This window comes from Genypterus blacodes, unplaced genomic scaffold (genome assembly GCF_046128005.1).
Source record: "Genypterus blacodes isolate CSIRO-AG114 ecotype Tasmania unplaced genomic scaffold, CSIRO-AGI_Gbla_v1 ptg000156l_1, whole genome shotgun sequence".
NCBI lineage: Eukaryota > Metazoa > Chordata > Actinopteri > Ophidiiformes > Ophidiidae > Genypterus > Genypterus blacodes.
In genome coordinates this window covers 6,387,072-6,408,222 of record NW_027466957.1, presented here as the reverse complement: position 1 = coordinate 6,408,222, position 21,151 = coordinate 6,387,072, and the positions used below count along the sequence as shown (strand labels likewise).

Here is a 21,151-nt window from a genome sequence, read left to right as displayed (position 1 = left end):
TTGACAAGGAAAAAATTATTTTCTTTATTGACCATTTCCCAATACAAATCGTAGGGCACCATAGAAATATAGACATTGTACATTTATATACGGTGTACATTTAAAAAGAATGATCCCATCCTGTTGAGTTTAAAGTGTATATGAACAGATGCAGATGGATGAAAGAATGAGACCAACATTGTCCGAGCAGTTGATGTGAAAGACATGAGAAATGAGTTGTAAGGGAAGGAGGGTGGCAGTCAACAGAAGAGTGAGGTGGAAAGAGCGCCCAGTCTTTGTCGCAAACAAACATTTTGTCCATGGAGAAAAAAAAATCCAAACCAAACATTTCAGTGCACCAGAAGAATTCTTAAAAAGATCAACACACACCTGCTAATCTACCACAGTCAGCGAACACAGTCGTCGAGCTGACAGGTCTCCCTGACTTGCTTCACACATTGAACAACCGGTCTGCCGAGCTCCGTCTATGAACCGGCCAAGCGCGCGCGCACACACACGCTGGGCCTCGTAGAAAAAGAGACCCTTGTTACAGTCAGGTTACAAAGAAACAAAACAACAATTACAGATGTAAAGACGGCAGCTGGAGGTTACACTGAAAAAACAGAAACCAGTTTAGTTTAAAAATGCAGTTACACTGTATAAGCGGTTGAGTGAGGTATGAAACTCCGGGCCTGTTTCTGCCCGTTTGCAGTTTTTCCGGGTTTTTGTAACTGAGGTTGTAGCAGCTTGGGTGTGTGGAAAAACCCAGTAATTGGACTGTGAGCGAGGGTTCCCTGACACTTAGAAATGCACGAGAAAAACAATAAACAAACTTTTCCTGTAGCAGACAGCCTACAACATCCTCTGAAAGAATATAAAGACAAATAAGTTGTATTAACCGCACTAAGTGATGACAGGAGGACTAAGCTATGTGACGCACTGAGAGCTACGGAATGAAGAACGTACAGCCCCCCCGTTGGACAGCAGCGACGCTCCCGGGTCTCCTCGCTTGGACCGTGAAGACCGGAGCGAGGACTTAGGACGGGACCGAGGAAACCGTGAGACAAGACGGCATTTGCCCAGATGTGACACGCGTAAAGCTCACTGGAGAGGACGACGCCGGACTATGGGCCTTGAACGGCGCACCAGCCCCGTCCATGAAACACAAAGTTACCGGAATAAAAAAAAAAAAAAAAAGACTCGAGTATTATTAAACATACCGAAGAGCAGCACACTCATGTTTTGTTTTTATCTGATGTATGTAACCCAGAGGAACATAAAACAGTAAGTCTGATTACTAACACTTTACATCTTCCCCACTATGAACTCTGAAGAGGCCTGAGAACTAAAGCGAGCGTCTCCTGGAGGAGGAGGATGAGGCGGCGGATAGAACGCCTCTTCCCTACCGCCGGGCGCCTTTCATCGGACGCGGACTAAACTCGCCTACCGCTCGGTCGCCTGTTCTCGCCATGAACGCTGGAGCTCGCCTGCCTCCGTCTATTACATGATGCAAAGGATAAAGGTTAATCACTTCACACACACACACACACACACACACAAATAAAAACAGCAAGTTATTAGGTAAAATTCACCTTTGTCCAGTACAAAACATGGGAGAAAAATCATCTATACGTCCTACCATCTCAGATGCAGGTACAACGAATAAGGTCACGTTAAGCGGAGAGAGAACGTCCTACAGATGCGTCTTTCAGGCAGGGGAAAACGAAACCGTCCGGGCTCCGTGGAGCTTTTTGTCCAGTATAAAAGACTTGTGATAACATGACACGTAGAGAAGAGGGTTGTTACCTTTCATGTAAAATCTGATATATATACTTGAGCAAGGTCCGTCGTTTAATCCAGTGCTGTTGCATGAGAGATCTATGTACTGTGTGAGGAACCCCCCAGGGAGGGGAGGGGGGGTCTGTTGTGAACAGTGGTCATGTGGTGGCACTGGTGTTGGAGATACAGCCCAGTTCTGTTTAACAGTAAGTCAGTTATGTTGAGAGAGGTAGCATGCGTCGTGATTTTACTGGTCCTCCTCTTCCTCGTCTTCCTCCTCCTCGGACGATTCCTGGGATGCCTTCTCTTCCTTCTCCTGCGAGCAGAAAAAAAATGCACAGCCGGTCAAGATCTCGTGTACGAGCGCCTGTGACTCACGTCTTAGGCGTTGAGTTCCCATATCCTTACCCCCCCCCAAAACACAAACATTAAAAAGTGTTTATCCCGCTTGACAAATCACTGTGGCATGAAGAATGCCCGTAGGGAACTGGTGAGCCATTGGTAGTGAGCGGTGATTCACACGGTGGTGACTCACGCCGCTTTGCTGCCCTTCCTCCCTGAACTCACTACAGACCCCTCCTCTGCTCGCACATTCATTCATAAAAACAAGGCCCTGGTTATGAGGGTAACTTTGGGCCAGGCTTTTCTGTGACTAATGCGATCCAGGCCCTTCTTGGAGTACACACGCCCTCACATGACTGAGTGCTACTACAAGACCGCAACTTCTCCTCCTCAAGGGAAAAACACACATACACACACGGCTGAAGGCGGCCCAGTGTCCTTTCACTTCCAGAAGGGTCTGCGCTCAATAGAGCAGGTTTTGGACCGTCGCCGAGGTCCGGTAACGTGACCAGATTGGAACCTCGTAACGACCAAAATAGCCTGCGATGAGTAAATGTGACTCATCCGGCAGGAAGGGGGGGTCACGCCAGGGAATTAGGAAAATGCAATTTCCCTCTAGATAGTCATACCGATCATAATTCAATACGGTTGAACAAATGTGAGCATTGACAGTGAGCATTGGGTTTGTGTGTGTGTGCAGGAGCTCTCACCTCCTTCTTGGGTCTTCCTCGGCGATTCCCCGTTGCAGGTGCGGCGGCTGGTGCCTTCTGTAGGTTGAAGCGGGAGAAGCAGAGGTTAGAGTTACGACCGGGTGACCCTGCGGCGTGCTCGAGGAATCCAGAGGTCGCCAGGTCAACCCTCACAAGTTTCAGTTCAGTTTTCACTGCACCTGCATGGAAACGGTTGTGGCTAGAAGAGAGAACTCAAAAATGCCTTGTGCAGTAAAGGTTACATCATAACTCAGAAAAGAAGAAACAGAAGTAGAATTTTCTTGATAGTTTATTTTACAAAAATGTAAACTATTGAATGTATATATTAACACATATACACATTTTTTCCAGGTGCCAACACATGTTAACACTAAGAAACAACGGGGGCTTCACCTGCTATACATATTGGAACTATGTACAATTTTACAACCTCTAAAACGTTTTGAACTATTAACAGGTTTCTCTACACGTCGACTTTCACATTGCAGCGACGCCGCAGTCGTGCCAGTCCAAGAAGCAGTTCCTGTCTACAATCAGGCACAGAGCCACGTCGCACTTTCTGCATTTCCATGCGCTCTTTTTCCCACAGCGGACACAGGACAGCCTTCCGTCTGTAGCCTTTTTGGACCGGCCCGCACTGGGGTTTATAGCCACGGGCATGCAGGTCCATGGCGCCGGTGTGAAAGGCGAGGCCGGGGAAGCAGGTGAGGGTGAATTGGATAGTGGAGCAAATGTGGATGATCTGCTCTGGTCATCATCAGATCTAAAAATTGTTAATAATATTGCCATTTTATAATTCTAAATGTATAAACGACTAGATTTGTTTTAGAAATACATGATAATTTGCTGAATTATACTCACATGGCCTCGCATGGATCCGCATGGAAGATTGGCTGAGTTTTTGTCTCGTTATTGTTGGTCTCAGCCATACCATTCAAGGCTTCGCAGTTGCGCTGAGGAGCGCAGAATTTTATGTTTAAAAGGGTCTGGACCATGCAAACCATCTATTTTGGGCAATATTTTAAACAATTAAACAAAATATCACTATTTTACGCACAGATTTGGATGTTTTGGATCATTGAAGTTGTCTTTTTGGCGATTTTCTTTTACAGGAAGCTTGCCTTCCAAACCTGCCAGCAGGTTGTGGGGTTCAGAATATTTAGTCGCTTCCCTACAACAAGTGAGCGGTTCACTTGTTCCCTTATCTCTGGTGTAAACAATTCATATTTACAAGCTGCCTCTTCCGGCCTGCAGATGGCAGTGCTACGTCTGCAGTGCGCCGGGTGTAAAGGGGGCATTGGGTTCATTGGCCATTATCTGGAAGGCCGACAGGAACTGCACACAGGGCACTCCAGTTCGCTGGCCACCTGGTCCAAGGCTCAGAGACAGCTGGTGGAACCGAGTGAGATACAAACTCGCCGCCGCACTTATAAACCTGCATCATGTGCGTGTTTACCCTCGTCCTCTCGCATGCACAGCGCCGAAGGCAGCGCACACGGGGGAGCCGGAGGGCCGAGGCGAAGGAGAAATCAGTTGTTGCTATGGAGACGACAGGCAGAGAAGAACTAGGGCTGTGTGCTGGGTGGGGGCGGAGGGGTGCTTAGTGTCAGCTTGGAAACAGTCTTGCAGCCTCTGCACCTGCACCACACTGTGCATGACAAGCTGCAGGAAGCTGGAGGACAGGAAGTGGAATGCGTTTCTGACACCAGAAGAGGAACCATTAAATCACAAGTAAAGGCACAACATCCTTTAAGCGGATGTTGTTAGCAGGGGGGGGGGTAAGAAAAACGGTTGCAAGCGATGACATGTGTAGAAAAAAATCACAAGAGCGCTCAGATTATTCAGCATCTGTCTTGGCGTGATGGTTTATGACGTGTGAAAGCAGACGGCGTCCACTTACTTTGCCCTTGGCCGTCTTGTTTTTGCTGCCTTTCGGTCGTCCTCTAGGCTTCTTTGGAGTCGGGGACCCACTGGGCTCCTGATGAAGACACAGCGAGCAGATGTCATCACACTGACATAGCAAATACATTAGTTTTTGACACAAAGTATTTGTGTTAGAAGTGTAACTTTTTACGCTCAACAGAAAGCGGGAGTCAGCTTGAGCACCCCGGTGAAAGCAGACGTGGGGCTTCCATGCAAGACACTTCTACCAGCGTTCACCATTCAAGGTCAGAACAACTGACACGTGCTTAAAGGCCGACAGGTGGTCAAAGCCGCAGGTTGCTATGGTCCAACGACAATAACAAACTATGGAAAGAGCTGCTGTCCCAATGAGGAGTTGTCAACAAACAGATAAACAGCTATACACACACAAACCCAGTGTGTAAGGAGGGTGACGCTTAAGATCACTGTCAATTCCACAGAGCAAAGTGGAATCTTATTCATGCAATGACCACATTGTGAGCTTCGCTATGGCCGACCCTTCTCTCGTTGCATTTCTTGCGTGTTTACAAATGTAGCTCATGGCAACCTTGCAATTCAACACGGAGAGGCGCCACGCTGCATGACAGCTACGCCAGCCAGTCTTTGCTCCAACTCAGTCATGTCATCCATTAAACGATGCTTGGAAGGGGGGTGTCACAGGTCGAAAGGTGTTTGATTACAAGGCAGATTACAAAATGGAGACACGGGGAAGCATGTCGGGAGTGTCTACATTTACACTCAGCGGTGAGCAAATGGTCATGCGGGCCAGATTCCTTTCAGACACTTTGAAACGGCAAGGTCATGTCATCCCCGCTGTTACCTGCTGAAGTTTCTACATGTGTACGCATGTAAAAAACAAAGTCCGATTCACCCTGACGGGATTTTCGGCCAGTCTCTGCCTCTCCACTGCCTCAACTTGTGACAGGTGAGAGCGCACAAGCACGGGCAGGGATGAAGGTGACGCAGGGTATGAAGATCGCTCGGGTGACTCAGGGGCTGGACAGCACTGAAAACAATCTCCTGATGAATAAAATGAGTCATATCACCGATCCCCAAAAGGCAACGTGACTCATTTCGTTCAATTCACTTAAAACCATCAACCGAAAAAGTGACACCTGTCAATTGAGAAAACGAGGACGAACCTGCCTGCACCTCCATCTTACTGCACATCCTCTCCTCTATCTTGGCCCGGGTCACTTCGAGCCACATTAGGTCATTTTAAAAGCACATAAACATCTTCACCGGACCTTCCGTCTTGTATGTCTGAGCAGGTGAACATGATGGTATAGTTGTCAGAAAGTGTGTGTGTGTGTGTGTGAGAGAGTGAGTGAGTGAGTGAGTGTGAGAGAGAGAGGCGGCGGTGCTTACCGAGGGGACTACCTGGGGGTGCTTACGGGGTCTTCCACGCCCCCTCTTCCCCGTTTCCTCCTTCTCCTTCGGTGACACTGCCCCCTTGTCGCTCATGTTGGTTTAGCGTTCAGACCTGACAGGCAAGGCAGAAACAAGACCACCGCTTCACATTTGATACTTGGAAAAACCAAACCAAACAATTTCAACCACTTTTTAAAACAACAAAACAACACTCACCCTGGGAAACAAACACGCAAAAGTGACCGGGCTAAGCGCACACCGGTAACCGCGTTTAACTCAATTAATCCGCGCTTGTTTCCAGGGTCTATTTCTGTCTCCGGGTCGCTCCATTTCACACAACACGGTGCCACACAGACGAGGAGCTGACATCACCGGGCTTATGAAACACCGCTCCGGTTGTGTAGGCGGTGTTGAGGCCGCACTACCCCGGCGTGCCCGACGGTGTTTAAAGGCCCCGCTTGTTGCTGTTGTTGTGGCCGGTGTCCGGGCCTGAAAGCGCGGAACCTTCTCCCGGCATGACTGCAGCACGCCGGGCCGCGGGAAGGAAACACGGCACCGGCACATTACTAATGTGCCACGGTTACTCACGTCGAGACGTCACAGCTCCTGTCTTCACCGACAAGTGAGACAGCGTTTACAGAACATACACACATGTATAGACACGCAAACACGCATACATGCAAGCTAAGAGCCGACTCTCAGGCGTTGTGTTGTACAGCGCGAGCCCGGGGCCGAGCGACAAACGGCGGCTTCGCGTTTACAGCATGCAGCGTCCTCTTTCCCCGGTGCTCCAAATTCTGGAACAAATGCATGAGAATTCGCCATTTCTTCCCATGCAGAGTCCGACTTCTTTACCGCGGCTTCGCTGTGCACTCACCTCGTATATAAGACGACTTGTTTCCTTTAAGCCAGGCAGCTTGTACCCAGTTAAAAGCCTTGCAGCGAGCTATAGGCTACAGCTTTTATTCGTCGGTCCACAAACAGCCCGCCCCTTTAAAATCCCACTACATACATTTGGAAGAGGAAAAAAATAAATAAAACAACGCGCCGCATCAAGAAACGAAGAAAACTAATTCTACAAAAGAGTTTTTTTTAAAAAAGTATTTACCTTATGCGTTTCGGGTTGAGAAGTTTTGCTCCAACGACGTACTATAAATAGCATGTGCGACTTGTCTCCTGCAGATAAAGGGGATGAAAGGCGCCAGCCAGGAGGAGTTTTAGGGGCAATTTAAAGAGCCGCCCTCATGGGAGCTGGAACACTGGAGGGAGGAGATATGATAAATGGGCCACCAACAGTACTGGAGAGCCCCCCTCCACCCTCCACCCTCCTCCGTGTCCTTTTTTTTGTTTCCAGGTTGTTCGCAACCACCCAAAAGCGTGCGTAAAAGTTCCACCAAACGCTCCCCCAGTCCCACGATCTCCAGCATCACCCACACAGATCACCACTGATTCTGCATGAATGTGTCCTGCAGGATACAACACATCATAACCTGATTTATCCATCTCCAGCACTTTGTGAGCATGTGTTGTGATGAATTATGGCCTTAAGAATTCTTCTGTCTCCACATGCTTTTTGGTTGGTTTGATTTACGCATGATGGTAGATAGAAGCACTAGAAAGAATACAGCAATATATATCTGATACCAAAATCTGGAGAGCAGCGATGTTAATCCATAATCTGATAAACTTTATCTTGAGAAATGAAAGATAAATGAAGTGCATTAAAGTAACAGCCGCTCTTCTTTGCTGAGTTATTTTTTGTGTTTATTTACGTATGAAGAGTTTGTGTGATTTACACCTGAGCTAGATAAACACCAGTGTGTTGCGTGGGTGCGGTGGAGAGGATCGTGGAATGGTATGGAAACATTCCACACTGTGTTCAAATCAAACCACCTACTGGTGCTTGCACAAGCATTGCTGATGTAAATGAACTGCCCATCTGGAGCTGATGGGTCCTCCAGGCAATTGAAAACAGATACTGGGAATGCAGCAGAGTGACCCTGAGTTGTTGCAATGGGCCATTTGTCGGCGTCTGTGTGTGTGTGTGTGTGTGTGTGTTCCACCCCTCTGTCCTCTAGTCAGGCTACAGCTAAGATATTTGTAATGCAAAGAAACACATCTGCAGATATCGGATGAACACTATTACTGTACATGATCTGCAGAGCGAACGAGGGAGCTCCAGAAAAGAGGATTGGATAGAGCATGAATGGGGTGAGTGCTTTTCTCAATGAGTCCAATGTTCTGCTCAGCATGTGCTTGCCTGGCATGCCACCCCCCACCCCCCCTTCCCCATTTCTCACTCTATTCACTTCCTTCCTCTGTCTTCCCCCACTCTCTCCCAACTACTTCAGCCCCATCCCCCACACCCTCACACATCTCTGCCATTTCCAGTCCCTCTGCATGTGGATGGAGACAGGGGAGTAAGAGAAATGTCGTCCCTCTCTGCCACTGGCACCACCTGGAGACCAGAGAGGGGACTGGACGAGTGACAGATCAGCAATGATGCAAAACAAATGTTAGTCGTCTATTTAGATTTGATGGTGATGATAAACAGTTGGCTACAGAAATTAAAAAATAGGTGCAGTCACAGCGAAAGCAATAAGTGAGCAGCAGTTGTCATCATCTCCCCTGCCAAGAGGCCTGCCTGTTTGTCTGCTAGTTGGCAGCATATCTCAAAATCTTATTAACAGATTTCTGTGAAATTTGGGGCCAAGGAACAAATGATTCATTTTTGGTCTGCATGAAGACCCATGTGCAGCTTTAGGACATTTTCACAAGGTTTTTTTTAACTACTACTACAAAACAGGCACCACTAGGTTCTCTGTCACAATATGCATTCTGATGCAGGTCTGGATCCAGATGCAAGAGAATCAATTCTAATAATGAATAAATCACTTTTTAGTATTGAAATAGCAAATAAAGATGATCCAGCAGTTTCTAGTCCAGTTGTTCTGTTTGCTTCATTTTGAGGACGATGCCTAAGTATCACTAAAAGGTATTAAAAAAGCAAAAGTAAAAGCAAGTAAAAGTAAAAGCAAAAGTATCAAATCATGTGCCACACATTTATCCACTCTTTTGTACTTTTGTCTGTCGTTGTTTTTTACCGAATGTTTGGATTTGAACAGAACATGCGTAAAAAAGCTCAGTTGCTAAATTGCAACAAGTGTCAACATGTCTTTCTGAAAATCCGTCAACATTTTTATGGAAATTAATATTACGTAACAATACGTTACCTAAATAACATTAGCCGGTTGAGATGGTCATTTTCATTAAAAAATGCATTCAAAGGTCAATATCATGGAAGTGATTTAGTTAATATTAATGAAGTTGCGATATTGTTCTTCTTGTGACAGCTTGACGAAACAAATGTTTTGTGGATCACCAGATCTTAAGGCGTGGAACGAGAAAAGCCTAAGAAAGGAGACAAACACTTCCACATCAGACGACCTCTTCACTGCTGTCTCCTGCCTCATGAACTCTGCAGCAGCTCGGTGCAGACAGAATCTTATTAACCATCAGGGGGGTCTTGGCCCACTTTGGCATGCACTACCCTCCCCCACACATGTCCTTCTGCCCTTTTCCTCCTCCTATATGCTCATCCGTCTTTCCCTCTCGCATGCTCTCTGGCTCATTCATGCAGTCCATTTTTAGGCTGTGTGTAAACCGCAAGAGTTCTGCAGCCAAAACCAGCTAACAGATGTGGACAAAACATCCTATTCCTGCCTATGCCTGGGTTTCCCCCTCCGCTCGTGCTGCTGTTGGCCCTGGATGAGCCTGGACATGACTAACACTAACACACACACACGCACGTGCACACGTACATCCTCCCTCTTATGCTGAAGATGAAGGGGAAAAAAAGAGAAGGGGCGGCAGAGAGGGACAGAGAGAGAAAATCCACTGGGAGGGGAGAGGAAAAGTGTGGGAGCAGTTGAAAAGCAAGGTGGGCGGAGATGGGAATATGTGTGTGGGTGTCTTTTATACTTCTGTGAGGGGGCGGATGGAGGTTATGGGGCGGGGAATGGGGCCAGGCTGATTCAGTGCGCTTATGAGTAGTATGTGACTCACACAAACACAGGAAGCAGCGCGTGCTGCTTGTTTAGTGAACACGGCACTGTATTTATGTGAAACTCCTATAAGCAGGGAGTTATAGGGGATCTTACACTACCTAATTTCACCTCCGCAGGCCGGTCACTGAGTCAGTGTTCCACTCTCTCTCTCAAATAGTTTCATTTCCACATCCTGAACTTTTTTGGACACAGATCCAGAGGGTGCATCAGTCATACTGTGACTCAAGTCTGTGAAATTCAAAGGGTGAAAACAGAAACATATTGAAAGGAGCCATCAGCAACACCAGCCTCAACATGCTTCTCTTTCTGTTCATTTTTTATTTTATGTTCTATCAAAATAACACATAGCTTTGCAAAGTAATTGGAAGGAATATCTGCTCTAAAGCTTGGAATTAAGGGGATTGTAATGCTTCACATTACATAAATGAAATACCATCCATTCTGGAGTAAACGCTGTGCTACAATATGCACATTACTGCAGAAAATAGTGTATACAATGGACATTTTATTTCAAAATATTCAAAGCCTGCAACACATTTGCCTTAATATTGTTAACAAGTGAAGCTCTCTTTGCTGGTTCCTCCAAAGGGAGGTCAAAGGTGAGGGTCAGATAGAGAGCAGCTCTCCTCAGGCTGTCAGGAATGATGTAACTTAATCAATCATACCTCAGCAGGACAAATCCTTGCTCCCACAGCGTTCAGTCTTTAATGTCACTTTTCATGTTCAAGACAGCAAAAGGTTGGCAAAGGGAAAAAAAGAGAATCGACAAATGAATAGACATAAAAAAAAAACATTGTATGGGATGATGGTTTAGCCATATAATATTACAGTTTAATTCATGACAATAGATGTAATGATGAAATAGTATTAATAATAATAAAAGAAAGGTCTCTTTATTTTCACAAAACATTTCAGGGAAGCTGAATCCTTTCAAGACAGATGCAATGTAAATCTCCTTTATCCACTTATTGCCTGGGTACAGGTCAGAATAAATGGCATGGTAGCATCTGTGCAAACTTGGAAGAAGGCTGTGAGAGAGTTGGGATTGATAGTTACTCCAAAATCAACTTGAAGTACATAAAAAACCTGCAACCACAACGTTGCCAACTGAGGTCAGGAGGAGCAAATAAATACGATTATGGGTCCCAGTGGATCATTTGTATCTATTACAGAGATCAATTACATATGAGTCAGTTCTAGCTCATCTTGCACTGGTGTATTGAGTTTTGTATGAGTCATTACATTGTGTTTAACTGCACCCTCACACAGGAGAAAGAATGGATCAAATTTGAAGCATTGTTCATTAGTTATAAATATTTTCACATCTGATGTCTTTCAATGTGTCAGATACCGATAACTGCCCTTGTTTTGAACTCAGTGCTCCCAGTTTATTGACACCGCCCTGCTGTATTTAGTTACCGAGGGCACCCAGTAAAGTAAAAACGAAATATTGTTTTAGAAGATCCCGATTCTGATGTTTACTCTGTGATGTTGGAGGTGTTTATGTGTATCCATGTTTTATACACAGTACAGTCCTCTACTTTAACCAATAGGTGGCAGAGTGAGATCAAGCGAGTCATGCAGTCAACTCTGTGTGATATCATTGAGAAATTGCACCATCTTGTGGACATACTTGTGCACAAACAGTATTTCTTTTGCACTGACTGCAGTGACGTTCAAGCCACCAAAACCCTCACACACTTCCTTTCTTACAAGGATGATTCATGTAGGACTTTTCTGGCCTGCATTCCCAAAAAGGTAATTCATTTTTTAGAGGGTTTGGGGTGATGGTTACAAATCGGGTTATGGAGTTATGTAGCCTGAATCATTCGAGACACAGCCCTGCTCGCAACGTTGATTGTGATTATGGCATAATAAATAAAATATCCCTGTCAAATACTGTATATACGTCTGAATGAAATTGGCATGGATCGAAGTGTGTAAGTAAGACCCTTAGCCTTTAATCACAGTAAGTACAAATACAAGTATTGAGTGCACGCAAACGTACTGACTGACTGAATTTAAGTCAAGTCAAGATCATTTGTGATGCCCAATATGACATACAATGTGTTTAAGGCTTTGACAGCCCACACAACAAAATAGATTCCCTCTCCTGGAACAGCCAGGTGTGCGATAGGAGCCGTAGGTGGGAAAGGGAATAAATTACAAAGATACATAAGAGATAAGAGAAATAATTCAGGAAAATAAAATACCTCACTTGAGCCTGATCCAGTAAGAAGATCTCAAGGTGTGGTCAATATGAGTCATAAAGGCAAAGAGAGAGAGAGGGAGGGGGGAGCGAGAGAGAGAGAGAGAGAGAAAGAGAGAGAGAGAGAGAGAGAGAGAGAAAGGGAGGGAGTGAGAGAGAGTGCGAGAGAAAGGGAGGGGGGAGGGAGACGGAGAGAGGTGCATTGAGCACAGTCTAGACGGGGGGAAGGGGGTGGGGGTTGAGGTCGGTGGAGGTCATTCTCTCCTGGGCGGTGTATCGGCATGAGATCCTGGGAGCATAAGTGGCCATGTCCAGCAGAGGGTAGTCTTACCCTGAAAAAAGACACTGCTTCAGCCCACACACACACACACACACACACACACACACACACACACACACACACACACAAAGACGTCACACTTGAATTTGCCCAAGCTTAACAGGTTTGCTGGGGTTTGTTCACTGTGCAGGGATGGAAACAAATCATTAACACATGAATGGTCATCCATAGTTCACTGTGGACGTAACTACAGGCTTGAGGGAATGATTTTCCCAGATTTTCAGGTATACAAAAATGTGCAGGCCCCCTTCTGCTTTCTTAGTAATTGTTATCAATTCTCAAGTATGTTCCTTGTTCAGTAGTGAGATTTAGAGCCTGGTCTTGCAGAAATGACAGAAGCTGCTGAAATATGTTACCACTTCATTAAACGCATCCCCGTCAGGAATAAATCCAACTTAAGGAGAGAAACTGAAGCTCTGTTTCTGATAGGTGAGTGTATCCTCAGAGAGACCCACAGGTAATAGATGAGAGTCACCTTGGTGCATCTGGACTTTTAGAATTCATCCAGCCCCTCTCTGTCTCACCTGATTGATCAAAAGGGAAGGGGCCCGCCTGCCCATTTTGGGCTTGTCACCTCCCTGCCTGCCAGCTGCAGTCCCTGGAGGAGGCGGCTGGTCTGGGATGCATCTGTGCTGCTTACTTATGGAGGCGATCTGCACTCAGTTTTATCGCTGCTTTTATTTCCGTTGGGAGCAGATAGCAGATTGTCTCAGCAGAGTGCTGATGTGACGACCGCAACAACAAATAAGAGCCGGGGCTTTACAGTTGGAGATAAAAGGTTTACAAAGTCCCCTATAAAACAGGAGCTTCACTGAGCTGCAGGTTTGAGTGACTTCGACATTTGTCTTATTGATTGCATTCTGACTGGCATTCCTCTGGCAGGCAAATTGGAAGGAAGGTGCCCTCAACCCTTGAACAGAGCAACAGCACATATTGGGTAAACAAAAGAGGGACCAGTGACATTTGGAGTACATCAATGAAAATGTTGGCGAAAATGAAACTGTAGCGCTCATGTCGTTGTGTAGTTAAGGGGTGGGATGGTGTGTGTGTTGGGGGGCGTCTTTGAGAAACAACATCTAAACATTTGATGGGCCACACGATGCGTTACATTTCATTGTCCTTGTTCAGTGTCTAGACTGAAAGAAAAAGTGATAACAGGGAGCTTTTGGATGAGCTGATTGTGTTTGGAGCCTGAGATCCAGCTGTTGTATGGAGGGAAGTCCCATAGTGGCATCTGGAGAGGTATCAATTGACAGATCCTCTGTCTGACACCAGGATGTCCGTCTCTGGCCTTGACCACATCACCGTGTTGGGTGTCCTCTGTAAGCGGGTGTCAGGTAGCTTCGTATTGATGAATGATTAGAGTTGCTGAGGATGGACTGTGGAGCTGCCACCCGTAGGGGTCTGGGTGAGACGGATGGGCCGATTTGAAATGCAGAAGAGGCCCCCCAGCTACATTAACTATTAAAGTGTGGTTATCTGGGGGTAATGGTATGCCAGCAGGCCCGGACCAAACTAAAGTGAGAGCAGGCGTGATTGTAGCGCACAGGCCCTGCTGCTATAAATTATGGCACCCATTCTCCAGCTTGACTCTGATGAACTATATGATGGGTGGCTGATTTTATAGAATGGAAAACAGTGTAACTTCAAACTGTGAGTGTAGTTTGACTTTTTGGATCATAATGTCAACAGCTATTAACTGCTACTTTTTCCTTTGCCAACAGAAGCATCTAGCTTTAGTTCCACCAACCCGATTCGTCTCATCCTTCATTTCTTCACTCCAATCCGATCTCCCAATTGGTGTCCAATCACACGTGCATTACCGATTTAAACACTACTCATTAACACGTCTCTCAGCTGTCTACAGTGTGCTGATCGATGCTATAGGAGCTATTTTCATCACCTGCTCCCCTCTGGCCCAGATGCTGCTGTGTGAGGGTAGGAACTGAGGAGGCGTTAAGGATTACTAAACGCCGCTCCGCAGAATGGGGCCTATGCCAAAGAGAGTTTTGTTTTGTGTCTTTCTCTTCAAGGATTTTCTGTATTTGTTCTAATAACAACATTCTCATGTATTTCTGGTAGAACTATCTATTTAATTCTCTTTATAATTGGACTATGATAGGAATGTAATTGTGACTTCTCCAACTCCAAAAGGGCCTTTTCACTTTACGAGGGTCCGACGCAATCGTAACCTCAGATAACATGATGTCAAATAGCTCGGCGCCGTTGCAACGCTCGCCAACAAGCCTGAGATCCTATCGTTACCTCTGGTCTGCCTCACTGCACAGCCAGTAAATGAAACAAGGAACCATGAAGCGAGGACGGCAACAAACCTCCACAATGAAGCCTCACCTTTGGCTGCTCTGATGTTTATTCGCTCTGTCATGCTGCCAACAGGCGCCAAAAGGGCGGTCAGTTGCTACAACAGTTCCTCGGTTGGCCAATAGCTTTATCTGTTGTGCTGCCTGGACCACAATCTTGAACAAGGACCGCAGAGATAAAATTTATCCCGTTGTAACTTTCTCTCCTCTCGCTTTGTCACCCCCAGAGCTGTCTTGTAAATGTGCCCTTGGAGTCAATTGGCCTGAGGGATGGAGGAGCTCAGGGAGAAGCTGGCGAGGGGGTGAGCCATCCATCCCTGGTACCTGGAAGCAGGACGGGGTAGGGGGGTGCTACAGGGAGGAGCTCCACCTGGTTGCTGAATTAATCATAGCTTGGCCCATTCTGCAGCTGCAGTCCAATTAGCCAAAAGGGGCTTAGTGAATGCAGTTAGGCGGCATGATTAATTACACAGCACTGACAACACACACCCTAACCAACAATATCCCAGAGGGCAAACACCAAGAGTGGCTTTACTTTGCAGATTTGAACTTACTTCACCAGCATTGTTCTTTTGGAATTTGCATGAATAATAACAGTTTTCAGCATTTTGTATCTATATTCACTGCGTAGGTATGTTTTCCTCACACACACACACACAACTAAGGCCAAACATTCAGCGACTCCCAAAAGTTATCAATACTTTCTGACACAAAGCTCACCTGAAATCGCATTTTGGAAGTGGAGGTATTCCCTTTAACAAGACCCACAGGAAAGCTCATGGTGGTACTTCTCCTGCTCATTTAAATAGTGCCTTTAATTGAACATAAAAAGGGAAAGGACAAGGTGGAAGGGAAAGGTTAATGGGCCTGACACAAAGGGCAGACAGCAGAGGAAGTCTAGCCTTAAGTGTCACATCCTGCCTGCACCACAGCCCATACAAGGAGCCAATTAGACCCAGTCAGTAATTAAACCGAGCCCAGGCACTGGCCCGGGCTTGGGTGGAATTAAAGTCCTCTCCAACAACTGCTGGTAATGACCTCCATCTTTCCATCAATGATATGCTCACACACACTGGCGTCAGACTGCAGGCACGCTGGACGGAAAGGTCACAGATGATGTAATAAATGAGAATTGAAGAAAGGACAGACAAGGGAGTAATTGGAGGCGGGTTCGGTCAAAGGGAGATGGACCACACTCACTGTTTACACTGAGAGCCACCCACTGATGACAGGCTCTAGGCTTTACTTTGGAGGCTGCACATCTACATCCAACCCTCTCCATCCATCTCCATTTCTGTTGTGTGCTGATTCTGTTTCTGTTTGTCAACAACAGCTGGAAACCAAACTTGTCGCACACCCCCTGCTGGTTGCAGCTGCCACAACCTCAATATGTCACATTTGAGCCATTTTGGACAGCAATGTGCATCGTTTACTCTTTCATGTGCGAAACCTCAGAAGATTTTGAAGATAGCTTTGTTTACATCTCACTTATTTCCCTGAATGTGACTTTTATACACCGTTTTATCCCTTTCTTGTTGCATTAAAAGTGTTTTCAATTTCTGTTTGAGTTCAAATAATTACATTGTTTGATTTGCTTTATTCCTTAAGTTAAACAACACAGTGTTTACATTGCAACATTGGGGGCAGTAAATTTCTTAGACTCCACGCTACAATTTTCAGCAAAACAAATAAACTGAATAACATACAAAATGTGTGTGTATTTGCTTGTGTTGGTGTCGAGGTTGTGATTATTTGGAGTTCAGAAATCCTATTTAAATTCTCTTTAATTGAACGTAACACCCTTGCCTCTCTGACTTTTACATATAGAGTTATAAAGCTTTAAAATCATGATACTAAATAGACCGAAATTTGACGGCGGAATTCTCATGAGGGAGGATTTGATGGTAAATGTTCTTTTTCCATTAAACAGAGCCTATAGAACACATTAATTAACGATGGACACACAGCCAAAGAAGTTGGTACACAAGAGTCAGAGCTCATATCACATTCATGTGAAAATACTTAATGAAGCACAGGTTATGCATGTCTTTGCTTGTTAAAATTGGATTCCTGTTGGCTGGAGCTGCATAGAAAAACAACTGAGGGAGATGGTGGTCTTACTGTCATGGATGTGAAAATTGCCAATTAGCTTTACTTAAATAATTGGCTTGTCTTTTCTATTCTTTGATGAAATTGCTTGCAGAAACCTAACAGCTTTGTGTTTACTTGTGCCAGAACAGTGAAAGAGTTTTTTGGACAGTGATGTGTAGATTTTTCCTCCATACAAGTATAGGGATAAACACATCTATATTTGCTTGCCTAAAAATACTCTTAATCTTAAATGTACAACCTTCTCATTAACATTGTTGAATTCCAGTAAACCTTTGCATTTAATGATAAATCATTAACATCAATAAGTTCTTAGTTGATTCTATGACACAAAATAGATACGATGAATGTCATTTACAGACACGGGTTTGCTCTGTGATTGATTAAGATTTAAAGACACAGTAAATAAAATATCAGTGTAAGAGAAAATAATAATTGTGTTAATAAGCAGAGCAATGCATTCTGTTGTGAACCAAATAGAAAATAACAGTGCAGTTTTATTGGAATCTGAGTGTGGAGAGGCTGCTATGCTGTTGCTAATCATACAGCATAATAATCTGGATAGGATTTGCAAGATGAAAGCACACCTGGAATAATTAGCCCTTTGCAAACTCACACAAGCGTTAAAGAAACCACATCAACTTCAGACGTCTAATTGTAAGACGCACATGCAACATCTCCTCTTACGTCTACCTGAAGCCAGAAACGTGCATCCTGCTGAATGTAGCTCATCAGGTTGATTCAGGTATTGATTGTGAAATCACTAATACTGCAAGATGCTGTATGGTTTACTTGTTAAATGCTGCTGATTAGTCGTCACCATCTGTAACATGATGTAGTATAACTTCCGGAAGCTCAAGTTAACATATTGGAATCATACTTTATCACAAACATAGATCAGCGACAACATAAAGCACAGCAGAGCACAAAAGGAAAAGAGGCAGAGGGGTTGGCATTAGTAATCTGGATGAATAAATATTTCCCTGAGTAAATATCTGTCAGGTTTCCCCCGAGCAGCCTAGCAGCATGTTTATCTGGTGTACATGAAACACAGTGAAGTAAAGGTAAAGGCAAAGTGTCACAGAGTGCTTGATGGTGCAGAGCATCAATACAAAACGCCCCTGCTTCTTACACCAAGTCCACCTCCTTCATGTTGTTTGTCAGATATTCGTTCCTTTGAGCACGCCGGCTCTGTTTTTGGTACCAAAGACGCACAACAGAAGGTTTTGCTTCACAGGTATGTTGTGGATTGAAACCTAAACTGAGTCACATCGTCCCGAGACTGTAAAGAGACTTTAGAGAGAAACATTATGAGCAAAAGCAATTAAGAAAAGATGAAAGGCTCTGCACACTTTGCCAGCCACGTGGTTTCTTTCAAATCACAGCAGAACATCTTAGCATGGTTGTGTTGCTGCGTGTCACTGGAGCTAAAATCATAACCTAATATAACCTCAAAGGCTTTTTTGTTGCAGGGCATTCATAATCCTGTTGGATAAACATCATTTTCTGCAGAGATATTTTTACTGGCTCATCTTAAGAAGCCTTTTCCCCCCTCCACACAGCACAGGTTCATCTGGTATGAAAAGCACTGGAGTCGTGTTGAGCGAGGATTAAAACCCAAACATGATTTATTCTGCATGCTGCAATTGTCGAGGCGGTTTGGTGGCTTTTTCCTGATAGGGTGCCTCGGTGTGTAACAATGACTGTTGGCTGCAGCAGCAAACACTTCTCTGAATTGGATTACGTTCACACATTGTATGGTAGACAACATCCTCGTCCTAGATAAACTGGAGCAAAGGATAAAGGAGAGGATGGGAAAAACACACACACACACACACGCACACACACACACGCACACCCACACACACACACACATGCACACACACTTGACACATGCACGCAAGCACACACACACACACACACACACACACAGCTCTCTGAGGATAGAAATGACATTTCAAAATGAAAAAAAAACTTTTCATTTTGCAACCTCACTATTTTTCAAGGTGCACTGTATAGAAAAAGAATGGGAAGCCCAGATGTCTAATTTTAGGATGATGCATAATTAACTTCTGCAATGGCAAGAAAGTGCATAGACAAAAGTGAAGTTGGAGTTAACAAATCTTTTCCTATCCAAAATGACAAAGTGACACAGATAGTAGACAACTTAATGCCGAAATGCGTAAAGTACACAAGTGAATGCACAAAGATCATTCCAGGTTTGTTTGCTCTTGTTTGGCTTTCACGCCTCTGCACCTATAAGATGTCTGACTGCGGAAACACAAGACCCAAGGGAGGAACACAATTAAAATAGATTTAGTTTCATGATTTCTATTTTCATTTAAAGGAAGCAGCTTCATTTTACACATTTACATCTTTACAGCGCAAACCACAGGATGTTCTGACTGTGACTATAATCTGCACTGCTCTCATGTAAACAAAGGCACAATTCAATAACAGACATTTTAATCTTCTTTCCCATTCTAAAATGTTATTCAGAACCAATTCCTGCTTCTAAAAAGACATATAAATAACACAAATGTGTGAAAACAACAGGTTTTAAATGGTGCACATCGACTGTCTCAGCACAGATAGTGGCACTGGGTGTTTGGGGCTCTCTGGTCATCAGTAGTAGCAGCATGGCCATTAGTCCAGGCTGTCTTACTGCCAAGAGGTCTGCCGACAAGCGACATTTAGATTGTAGATTAAGCACAAGAAACGCTGTGAATTTATCTTCCCGTGTTCATTTAAAGCGTTGAACATTTATCTGCAAGAGTTTTTCTTCATCTAATCTGAAGGAGTCGGGTCGGTTGGTGCCAGCTAGGGGAGCGTGAAGTGAATTATTTGTCGTATGTGAACTGAAACAGAAATGGAAACGGAGCAGTGTGTGTGTGTGTGAGAGAGAGAGAGGGAAGTCCACATCTATCTGGTAGGCCACTCGGCTTAAAGGTGAGTAATGCTTAGTGCCATGAAGGACACCTGCATCAGTGGAGACCCGAGCTGTTTCCAGGCAGATTCATGGCCTCGTGCCCAGACGTCTGCTGCTCCGTCCCAACCTGGCTGCTCAAGTCAACTCCACCATCTCTCTCTCTCTCGCTCTCTCTCTCCCTCTCTCAATTTTCATACTTGTTGTACTCACATATTACGTCTGAATCCATCAATCAATCAGTCTGTCAGCGTGTCCATCTGCTGAATATCAGCGTGTAGTTTCTCTGTGATTTCTGTTAGTTGGTGTTAATGTTGTTTCAATAAAAGCAAAAGCTGGAATCCAAAACACAACATGTTAACTATAAAGAACCCGCTGTGAAATCTGCTGTACATTTTTCTTTTACCCACAAGTAGAATGAAACTGTGGTGCTGCGTAAATGAAAAGCGATTTATCTAAGATGATGTCTGGAGTCGATCTGCACCAGGGAACACTTTTGTTGTCATGTTTGCTTAAAAACCGAATATTTCTCCGCCTCCTCTGTAGTTTAGGAAGCATATTTGTTGCGGTGTGGTGAGCAGCAGAGCACGGTGTCGGCACGGAGGCTTTCATTTGGAGCCTGTTAGCCTGGATCCCTCTGCCTGTGTTGCATCACCTCTCTGACAGGAAAGAGATAACCATGAATGTGAGCAGGAAGACATAAATACTTAAAAAAAATAACATTGCAGCTGTTCTGTGGGAGTTTATATTTGAGCAGTAATTACCTGTTTACTCCACCCACAGTTCATTTGGGGTCTTTTGCTTTTTAATAATGGCTTGATGCCCACACATTTTGGACAGATCACAGCTGGGAAAGCACCGAATAATTCATGGACCCACATACTTGTGTGACCGTCCAAGCAGAACTTCTATTACGGCCTAGATTATTTATTAATCCCTCCTGTGCTCTCATCAATAGGATTATAATCACTTTGAATAGTCAAGTTAGTTTAACATTTTGGTGTTTTCACATGTATAAATGCTGCTGTCTGATCACTGCTATTGTGCCTCCTGGCCTTGATTCCTCATTGAGTTA

At 44.8% G+C, this 21,151-nt stretch overlaps 1 protein-coding gene across 3 annotated transcripts; it reads right to left on the bottom strand.

Annotated features, from left to right (window-relative positions):
* Positions 1-7,355, bottom strand: hmga1a (high mobility group AT-hook 1a). 3 transcript variants are annotated; one of them, XM_076167058.1, is made up of 5 exons: positions 6,982-7,089; positions 6,102-6,216; positions 4,711-4,788; positions 2,811-2,867; positions 1-2,074 (listed from the first exon to the last, which is right to left on the bottom strand). In XM_076167058.1, exons 2-5 carry the CDS (start codon positions 6,195-6,197, stop codon positions 2,006-2,008), a joined length of 300 nt encoding a protein of 99 aa, XP_076023173.1. In that variant the 5' UTR covers positions 6,198-6,216; positions 6,982-7,089; the 3' UTR covers positions 1-2,005. The 3 variants fall into 3 exon arrangements, with proteins under 3 accessions (XP_076023173.1, XP_076023172.1, XP_076023171.1); XM_076167057.1 differs by lacking the exons at positions 1-2,074; positions 2,811-2,867; positions 6,982-7,089 and adding exons at positions 2,874-3,573; positions 3,672-3,763; positions 7,213-7,355; XM_076167056.1 differs by lacking the exons at positions 1-2,074; positions 2,811-2,867 and adding exons at positions 2,874-3,573; positions 3,672-3,763 and having other exon boundaries at positions 6,982-7,090.
* Between the last annotated feature and the right edge of the window lie 13,796 nt (positions 7,356-21,151).

Coding starts and splice junctions, on each gene's coding strand:
- hmga1a (XM_076167057.1), bottom strand. CDS start 6,197: ATGAGCGACAAGGGGGCAGTGTCACCGAAGGAGAAGGAGGAAACGGGG. Junction 3,764..4,710: donor ACAAGACGGCCAAGGGCAAA/GTAAGTGGACGC, acceptor TGCGCTCCTCAG/CGCAACTGCGAAGCCTTGAA. Junction 3,574..3,671: donor GCGGATCCATGCGAGGCCAT/GTGAGTATAATT, acceptor AACAATTTTTAG/ATCTGATGATGACCAGAGCA.